A 10,028-nucleotide genomic window follows, 5' to 3' on the forward strand; every position below is an offset into this window, starting at 1 on the left:
ACACAGAACTGGGGAACAGACGCAGACAACCTGACAGCTGGCACAAGCAAGACACATGGACTAAATACACAGGTGAGGGAAAGATAACTAGACACAGGTGAAACTAATCAGGGCAGGGCAAACAATCAAAACTGGTGGGAAAAGACACAAAGGCAGGAAGTAAAGTGCAAAACACAAGAGGAGAGGTGAGTATTACAAAATAAAACAGGAAATGACTAAACTCAAGACCCAAAATCATGACAGCCACTCACACTTGATGATATAAAATTATATAAGAACTAACCTACACTTTAGATGAATATAACATGACATAAGCTTTTCCACAGCTGTTTATTTATATGACCGGACCAAATAAGATGAATTTGCAAACTATCTGCTGACCACATTGTGTTGGTCAAAAGGGCGTTTTCTGCCCAAAACTCTGCTCTCTCACTTAACATTTGCTGTTGTTAATATCACGGGTGCTCATCAGCAACCACACAGTGGGACTAAGTGACCTCATAGTCTGACATCAAAATATAGCTGACCGACACACAACAAAGACACAGCTGGAGTTACTATGCAAACACAGCTGATGCCCTGCTGATTAGGAGAGGGATCGGATATAATCAAATACAGTGGGACAGTGACTGAAAACCATATTGTATAATACTATTCATTCATTTTCATTGTAACCACACCTAAAAAAAAACACATTTAAGAGAATAGCATATGTAATTCTGGTCTGTGAAACACACACAAACACTTACACGCCCATGTCACCAAACACCCAACACCAGCTTATTCTCATGACAGATTCCTCCTCTTCTGGCTTCAAACTGTGGGTGGTGCAGGCATTACCACACAGTGGTACAGTAGGAGGGGTGTACTGTACATTATTCCTACGTACCAACAGATGTTTTTAATGACAGAAAGACTATTTCAGCTGAAGCCTGAGAAAAGGGGAGAAAATGAAGAATGCAAAAGGAGCAATGCTGTCATAAGCACAATATTAACAACGTCCAAGCAAAACACTGTTCAAATAGTGTTTTTGATTCTATTCAATCCCAATCATTAAAGTAGGGTTTGTAGCTACCTGACCCTTTTCCTATCATCAAAAATCATCAAAAAGGAGCCAGAGGCAAAGAAAACAAGGCCTTTTCTAATCAACCCTTTCACCATGACTCACCGTGTGGCCATATGATGAGTGATACCGTGCTTCCACAAATACTGATCATGTGGTTTATGGCATTACGACATGGATTATCATTCAGTCAGTGCAGTATAATGTGTACCTGCTGCTGCATTGCCTTATAGACATGGAAAGAGAAAAAACTTTAAACATAAATAGCTGGTCCCAGGGCACTGATATGTGCTTTATCGCTGAACATGCAAGTCTGACACCTAGAATCCACAGATGACCACCTCCGTCCAAGACATTTTCACATGTACAAAAAAATGTACTGTAAGGAGTAGTAGTAGATTGGCTGCAATAAGTGGGCTATAGGTCCTCCGTGCCAGTATACAGTAGTCTTTATTGTATATGTAGTAAGTCTTTCTGCATGTGTTAATATCTCCAAATGAAAGGGAAAGCCTTGTTCCTTTTCTGGAGCTGGCACTGCTCTACCTCCCCCAGCTCTGTAATTAGGTTCTGATGGGGGGCTGACTCTCCTCTGTGGCAGTATCCCGGCTGGTGCCAGGCCTCACAGACTGTATCCACCCTCACGGGCTCAAGCGAAGGACCCGCTTAGCCAGAGAAGCTACTCCTAAGGTGACTGAACAAGAATGCAAGAGCTGCTTTTTCCTCAGAATATCAATCACAACTTACTGGGAAAGTATGCCGCCAATTTCTGAGGATTCCGATTCAAGCCCTGACCGATCCTTTATGAGCGAGTGTACACTGGGGAGAGGTGAATAACTCCCTCTTCCTTGTAAAATGTGACAGATGATCAATTTGACATAGCCAGAAAACAAGACACAACAGCAAACCTGGAAATCTAGGCCGTGATTTAATATCTTGGGGAAAAAGAGTTTCAGTGGTGTTGAAACAGAGATATGATGATCTTGTTTGTGTACATTAGAGACTGCCCTGGAATTAGCAGACAAACAAGCAGGTTCCTGCATTGCCGTCCAAATGGTTTCAGTTAAGAACTCGGACTGATGCAAGCTATTGCAGAGAAGAAAGCTAACCGCTAAACAAAAGCATATTTATTTTTATGACCACCTTTAAGATTTACGGGCACTGATGTGGACTGAATAACTGGCTCTAAAAGAGATTTATTATCAGTGCAGTCTATCTTTAATATATGCCACAACAGTGAGGGTAAGGAAACAGCTACTTTTCAAGCCATACAGGTGTGGTGTTCACCAACCTTTCACTTCTTATATAATAAACTGCATGAAAACACTAAAATATAGTGAATTTAATTTTTTTTGTCATGTTAGCAGTCTGAAGGTGAATCATCTGCAAGCAGATACACAGATACAAATAATTTGTGTCATTGTTTAATTCATATTTTATATCATTTGAAAAGGAATGCCTGCATTAGCTATTTCAGCACTAATGGAGATCAGATGATGGAGGGATGATGGAGAATTTTACTTTCCCAAATACTATTTTAACCAGGCAAGATGATTAAACGGTGGGAAGAGAGGGGAAGTAGGCTACATAAAGTAACACATCCAGCTGCCCAGTAATATCACAGTTTTCGTAATATTGGCTGAAAAACCACTCCACATCAAGTGGGAAGAGCACAAGGGAGGATGGTCTTATTTTGAAAAATAGTCAAACAGTCACAATTATTGAGGAATGACTGTGACTCACAGTCAGGAACCTGAGTTTCAAACACAATGACTGAGTGTTATACTCATTCACCCTAAACACCAGTTCAGCCATTACCACTGTTTTAAATACTAGTTCATGAAATATGGGAGTTTCAAGTCATGTCTTCATCTAAACACTCCCCAAGATAACCTATTGATCATGTACGCTGGTTGGGCTCAATCAATTCTCAGTGAAATTGATTGAAATTAAATTGTGTAGTGATCGAGTGCAGCACATCATGCCGCTAGAGCTGCAATTATTTACTAATTCGAGTAATCTACCAAATATTTTTTTGATTAACTGATCAATCATTTTGTCTATGAAATGTCAGAAAACAGTGAAAGATGTCCATCACGATTTCTCAGAACCCAAAGTGTCCGACCAACAGTCCAGAACCAAAAGATACTCAGTTTACTATCATAATAAACCAGCAACACATTTGAGAAGTTAGAACCAGTAAGTGTTTGCCATTTTGGTTTAAAAAATGACTTAAAGACTAATCAATCACCAAAATAGCTGCCAATTAATTTTCTGATTAATCGAATAATCGTTTCAGTTCTACACGTTGCACACATTTTACATATTATTGATCATATACTTATTTCAAAGCTACATCCCACTCAAGACAGTTGGAAAATTGAGAATCCTTATTATCTAAGCAGACACTTAAAGAGCACAACATAAATGACCTCAGTGCCTCAACTTCAAATGTTAAGCTTCGTTTTACTGCCATTTGCTCATAACATCAGATGAATGACTGAGTAAATTTACAGTGGAAATGTGAAATAATTAGCCCAGCAACATAAATATTCTGAACATTATGACAAAGATCATATGCTATTCCAGCACTGGGATTCAAGTACTGCAGTTTTTCCTTGTCTACATCCAGTAGTGATAGTAGAAAATGGCACCCTAGGTTCGCAAAACTGCGTTGTAAAGTTTTTACGACTTAAAAAACATCACTTTCAACTGACAGGCTACGCAAAATGATGAGCATGCCATCTGGCCTTTAAATTGTAGTGAGATAAGGTCCTGAGATAACTCACTGAGCTCACGTCTAGGAGCGGGCCCACACCCAGGACCAGGAAATTTTTTTACAGTTAAAAAAATATCTGTTAAGTTGGTTCTCCGCTGTCTGATGTGGTAGTGATGTACAGATCATACTCTAAACCCGGACGATGTACAGTGTTTAAAGGGTGAGCGCTATGAGTTGGTGCAAAGTTAATTCAAAATGTATTAAATATATGCATGCTCAGGAGATGGACAGAATCAGCAGTCTAAATGGACAAAAAATAATTTGCATAAACCAACCAATGAATCAACTGAACATGTTACACTAAAATATTATAAATGCTTAAATGTATCAAATTTAACATTGCTGAAGTGGAAATAACATAATCTTTATTTAAAGTTTAATAGCAGCAAATAATGCACAACAGGCTTTATAGTAAGGCCTTCATATGGAAATGTGGAAAAGTGGATGGAAAAGTGAGGCAACTCTCAGTTCCAAATTACACCAGCAGCTTACACAATACTATTTTTACCCACTTACGAATAGGGGTGTGACTCCCTGAGGGTCAATAACAAAAGATTTTACAAGATGTTGCCATTGATGCCCTACTGAGCTGACCTTGTAATAAGACTTAATGACCTCATCTCAGAGCAGTCCTGGATGGTGTCTGCAGGAGTTAATGGCATTCTATTTAAACCCATTGCTGTTATAATGTAGACATTAGTGCTGTTGGAAACATACCTGGGACATGCTAAGGTTTTTGTATGAGCTTTGCACTGAGAGAAATTCTTCGACAGGAAGGAGAAGGCGAATTTTGGAGTCGATGTCAATCAGCTGCTCCAGGTCAGAGGGCTCTGGGGTGTAACCCTGGTCTGTCAGGACTGACACAGCCCACATGTCCTCCTGGAAGAGAATCAGTGCTGAAATAAGTCAAGGCCCACAGGGTATAAGCCTACTTCATTTTGTGGCAACCTAAATAGGGGACTGATAAACATTATCTATCTATTGCTAATTTAGCAACTTTGTAACAGTGATGTCTGAAACAAGGAAGAGGTACAAGTCTGACTCTAGCACTTGGTATTCACTTCTGGATGGTGAACAGGGTGCTGATCACTTTTCTCCACGCTGCGAGCCAACTATATAGTCAAATGCCAACATTTTGACAATTGCCTCTTCCTCACAGTGACTGTCTATCCCAATGAGACTTCCCTTATATCCTACGGGAAACAGTGGGTGGGTGGTGAGCTCATCACAGCCCAGTGGTGAGATAAGATCTTGCAGTAAGGCTTTCATGCCAAAGAAGATCACAACTCTGCAAAGAACACAGCTGTGACCTCTGAACGCTGTGAAGGGGGAGCAGAAGAAAACTGGCAGAAAACAACAGCAAGCATTGGGGTCTATCAACTAGATAGAGCACCACACAAAGCCAAAATTTAACAAATGACATTCACAAAGTCTTATGACATTGATTTGTGTTTTGTATTTGTAGATCTATTCTGATCGAGCTAATGTTTTAACCTTTGCAGTGGTTTATTTGGATGTGACAGAATACCTCAATCCCAGACTTCAGACAGGCCTGGATTTGTCCTTTGTGTCCACATGCACATCTTTTGACCATTGCATGAAAATATGAGTTGTTAAACAGACATAACATGAAACTATCATGGACAGAATGACAGAATCCCACCATCACTTACAATGGGATACAGGAACTCATAGACAAGATGTAAGCTGTAGAGCAAAGTTATACTTTTATCCTTGACTCAGCACTACTCTCGTTTGTACAGTAAATATGAAGCTACAGCCAGCAGCTGGTTAGCTTAGCTTAGCATATAAACTAGAAACAGGGTGGAACAGTTTGTTTTTACACTTGTTTTTTGTACAGATTAAATAAATGGGACATAACGTGGTAATTAGCAAGCTTTAGAGGTGCTATCTTAGAAGGATTTTGTTACCTTTGGACAGAGCCAGGCTAGCTGTTTTCTTCTGTTTCCAGTCTTTATGCTAAGCTACAGTAAGCTAATTGTCTCCTGGCTCTAGTTTCATATTTTGCGTGAGAAATGGTATTGATCTTTTCATCTAACTCTCAAGTCTTTATGCTAAGCTAAGTTAACTGGCTGTTGGCTGCAGCTTTACAGGCCTTTGAATGCCCTTAATGGTTTTATGCATCACTTTTAGTCCTCTATATTTTAAAAATTTACCAATTTATTTTGTGTATGTGATAGGGTTTTTATGCTACCATGTTATGTGATTTTATTCTTTCTATATTAAATTATTGTACAGCACTTTGGTCAACTCTGGTTGTTTTTAAATGTGCTTTATAAATAAACTTGATTTGATTTGATTTGATCCATGTAATGTCAGTAAAAGAGATTACATCCACTACTGCAGCACCAAAATGTTCTATGATTACTGACTGCTACTGATTTACTGCCTCAGGTTACCAGAACTACACAAAACTGTGAAGCCTGTTAGGACAAGAGTCAGTAATATCAAAAAAGGTGTGTGAGGCAAACAGTGAGCAGCAGCTTGAGGTTGATGTGTCCCGCGATTTTACCGAGAACTGGGTGAAGTCCTCAGAACTAAAGACGCATCACTGCCAAAATCCTGGTGACATAAATAATGTGCTTGCCTTCCCGTTATGGCCACTCTAAAAGCATGCCTCACAATAACAGGAAGTCATCCTCCAGCCAATAAAAAACCCCAGAGCGTCTGCACTCCCCACAGTTTGGTATCTGCCACCACAATTACTGCAGTATTGTTCTAATAGAGCAGCAAGACATAAAAAAAAAACATTGGCAAGCTGTCCCATGGATGCAGAGCTGTCGGGGTCAAGCTAAATGGAACTGTATCTGAAAGGTAAGTATGTTCCTTCTTGCTTCCCAACAGGCTTCATCCCATCTGACTTCAAACTGGCCTTGCAGCTGCCAAAAAAGGCTATTAAAGCAAATTAAAACTGACAATAAAAACATTGGAAATTAGGATGGTGAAGGTGGGTTCACAGTGAAACAGCCTACTGCTCCAGGTGGCATGTGACTCAAATGAATCATCAAAGAAAAACGAGGCCTCAGTCTCTTTGCTTTAAGCTCTATCAGCACACACTCACTGTGAGTGCAACTGTGGCTTATAGTAGGCCTATATGAAAGATCCTGGCCTCTGAATTTCACAGAAACACCACAGAGGGTTTCAAAACGTGATTATAGAATGAATCCATAACGTGCGTACGCATTCCATGTGAACTGCTATGGCACTTGACATCTGGTTCATAATGTGAACTGTTTTGAGAAGACAAAATCTTCTGCCCAGAGTCCGTCTCAGCTGCCAAGCAGTCATCAAAACATGGATATCTGACCAGTGTTACTCTACGTGCTGTTCTGAGATTACTTAAAGAGATTTAGGTTACTTGAGCTTGAGGTTACTTTAAAAGAGTTTCCCCTCGCGGATCAATAAAGTATTTCTGATTCTGATTAATGTGTTTAACAGTGTCATTCAAAAGGCCAAATGTTAGATAATGACACAGATTCCAACAAATAAGATCACGAAGGAAACATTTTATAAATACAGAGATTGCATTAAAAAGCTGTGACACTGGAAATAATATTTGCTTTATATAAATAATTAACATACTATGTTTTTAAATGTAAATATAAGATCAAAATGTTGGTAGCAGAAGCAGTGGATGGGATCATCTGCTGTAAGACTTCTGGACATGAGGGGGAAGTATTAAGGAGCTTGAAGAAGAGAGACTCATCCTACGGCATATGTTGTCTGCTAGAGCTTCATGTCAGCCTACCTCGCCATCTGCGCCTCTGGCACTTTCCTCTTCCTCTTCGTCTATTTCTCGGAGGAGCTCAGCCAGACGCTCTTTCTCTGCCTGGGTCAAAAGCACTTGGTCCCCCTCACCACTTACTAGCTATTGCATTACACCACATTTGGGGAGAGACTGAAAATCATTATTTGCATAACATTTCTACTCTTTTCAGTGGTGCCCTAGTAGGCTTAAAATATGTCTTTCTGTTGAACTAGAGACACATATTTTCCTCACTGGAATAACAAACAGTCTAGAGACTTAAACAAAGTAATGCGATATACCCCAGCACTGTATTTGCCCCGACATAAACTTTGACATACCTCAATGTTTCTCTTGACAAAGTCCTTCTGTTTTTTCTTGCCTTTGGAAGCTCCACAGTGGCTGCCTTCAAATTGCTCTTCCCCAATCTCCTCGTGGCCTACTTCAAAAGATTCTATTGAGCTGTCTGGCCTCTTTCCACCTGTCAGGCAAGCCGCACTTCAGATTTTAGAAGGCAAATATAAAAAAAAATAAGCCATAGCTCTAATAATAATTACCATTATCTAAATCTGATAAGAATCACAGAATTTCTGTGGGAGCCATTTTCCCACCATATGTTGTTATTCTATCATCTGATCAGCATGATTAAAGAGTCTGCAGCTGCCCAAATAATCTTAAAACAGGGGAAAATTTAAACAATTTGTAAAAAAAAAACGAGCCTTCACTAATGTTAGCCCTGCAAGAGTTACGGGTTTCCCCTCGGGGATCAATAAAGTATTTCTGATTTCTGAGTCTGATTTCTGATGGTGGCATAGTAGGTGGGAAGACCATGCTTCAGCTAAATTGTAAGAGGTTCAAGCCCCCATGACAGCAAGCAGCCAACTTGCCTAAGTGTCTCTGAACAGAGCAAAACAATGAATTCCTCACAGTTCCTGGGCTGGGGGGAAAAAACGAGAATTTTTTCCTTAGGGGATCAATATCATAAAAAGCCAAAAGATCTTCATCAGGAAATTGTTCATGAGTCAAATAGTGGGCGAACTGTTATGTATTCATTTCTGGAAAACTGCTGTAATATCTGAGTTAGTGCAGTAGTGTCTGCAACAGCCTACCATGAAGGGGGGAAAAAAACAACAGCTATAAGTTCCCTGAGCTCATGGCGCCATCAAGTGCACAATCTAGACAGTACAACTGAGAACATAGATTTTAAGAAACTTGGAAATATGTGCGCTGCATTTTCTGTCATGTTTGATTTTCACTAACTCACTTTGCTCCAAGTATTGGCTGTCTTTGTTGTGCTCACAGTCAGGAACCTGAGTTTCAAACACAGGCACAAAGTCGTCCTCCTCTTCTGTCCCTTTAAGATAAAAAACGTATTTAAGATGTCTCATAGTGACTGTGCATACTAAACTTAACTGACCTGTATACTGTTGCCTATGCTTACCAGTGGGTGCGTCCAGAGCCAAAAACAACCTTGTGTTCAAAGCTTCATGGACACATTCACAGTGACCTTCAGGCTTATTCTGCTGCAGAAAAATACACATGACAACATAAGTGATAAGAGTGACCACCTTTTTTAGTCAAAACCAGTACTTACTGGTCTAGTGAAGTGCTAATGTAAGTCAAGTGAATACAAAGTCTGTGTCTACCAGGAGCTCTTGCCAGAGTTTTGCTTGAAGTTCTTTCCTTTGACGCTTGACTTCTTTTTCTTTGCAGATCTTTGCAGACAGTATTTCATCAAGTCGTCTCATTTCTTCAATGGCTCTCTGTAGTTTGGAATCTTCCCTCTCTTCATCTGTAACATCAACCTGACACTGACCTAAAAGATGCACAAATACTATACTGTATACATTGTAGGTGAGCTTAATTAAAACCGGACTATCCTAAAACTGAGTGTATTACTACATTGTACAGAACACTTACCTTTGTCGGGAGCTCTGGCTGAGGAGTTGATTATAGTTTCTTCAGAGCTGCTCTGGATCTACAGGGAATCGTTTTCTAAAGTTATAGGAAATTGTCCAATTTTGCAAGTCAATAATCATGAATGTTGTAATGTCAATGTATCGTCTTTACTTAATTACCTGCACATCAGCAGAATCGTTAGTCAAAACAACAAGGGCAAACGGAGTTGTAGGACAAATTCTCAAGTCACTATGAGGCAATGACACGCTCGACACACGGCTACCTGTTTGTTCACTCGATGCAGGTCGGGAAATGTCGTCTAAACTACCTCTGATAATTTCCATAGTGTGATTCTCTTCAGCTGTATTTCGAGAGAAAAAAACACAACAAAGTATTCAATTATTATTAAATAGCTGTTGTTAGTAAAACCACTTGTCAACAGAGACTTCCCGGAGTTTTTTGGTAACTATGGACGCAAACACTCCCGGATGTTGTAACTATGGAAATATGCATTTGTTACTATG

At 39.7% G+C, this 10,028-nt stretch overlaps 1 protein-coding gene across 6 annotated transcripts in view; it reads right to left on the reverse strand.

The window, feature by feature from the left end:
• fsip1 (fibrous sheath interacting protein 1) overlaps positions 1 to 9,998 on the reverse strand; it is a 30,167-nt gene extending 20,169 nt beyond the window's left edge. For 3 of the 6 annotated variants that reach the window (XM_044165899.1, XM_044165894.1, XM_044165897.1), the window contains exons 1-8: positions 9,684 to 9,998; positions 9,526 to 9,583; positions 9,252 to 9,421; positions 9,047 to 9,128; positions 8,870 to 8,959; positions 7,947 to 8,086; positions 7,609 to 7,728; positions 4,557 to 4,718 (exon numbers count right to left, since the gene is read on the reverse strand). In XM_044165899.1, coding sequence (XP_044021834.1) covers positions 4,557 to 4,718; positions 7,609 to 7,728; positions 7,947 to 8,086; positions 8,870 to 8,959; positions 9,047 to 9,128; positions 9,252 to 9,421; positions 9,526 to 9,583; positions 9,684 to 9,848 — 987 coding nt within the window. In that variant the 5' untranslated portion in view covers positions 9,849 to 9,998. The remainder of the gene's footprint in view (positions 1 to 4,556; positions 4,719 to 7,608; positions 7,729 to 7,946; positions 8,087 to 8,869; positions 8,960 to 9,046; positions 9,129 to 9,251; positions 9,422 to 9,525; positions 9,584 to 9,683) is intronic. The other 3 variants (XM_044165896.1, XM_044165895.1, XM_044165898.1) reach the window with 3 other exon arrangements.
• Positions 9,999 to 10,028: the final 30 nt, after the last annotated feature.

Source organism: Siniperca chuatsi, linkage group LG15, assembly GCF_020085105.1.
Source record: "Siniperca chuatsi isolate FFG_IHB_CAS linkage group LG15, ASM2008510v1, whole genome shotgun sequence".
NCBI lineage: Eukaryota > Metazoa > Chordata > Actinopteri > Centrarchiformes > Sinipercidae > Siniperca > Siniperca chuatsi.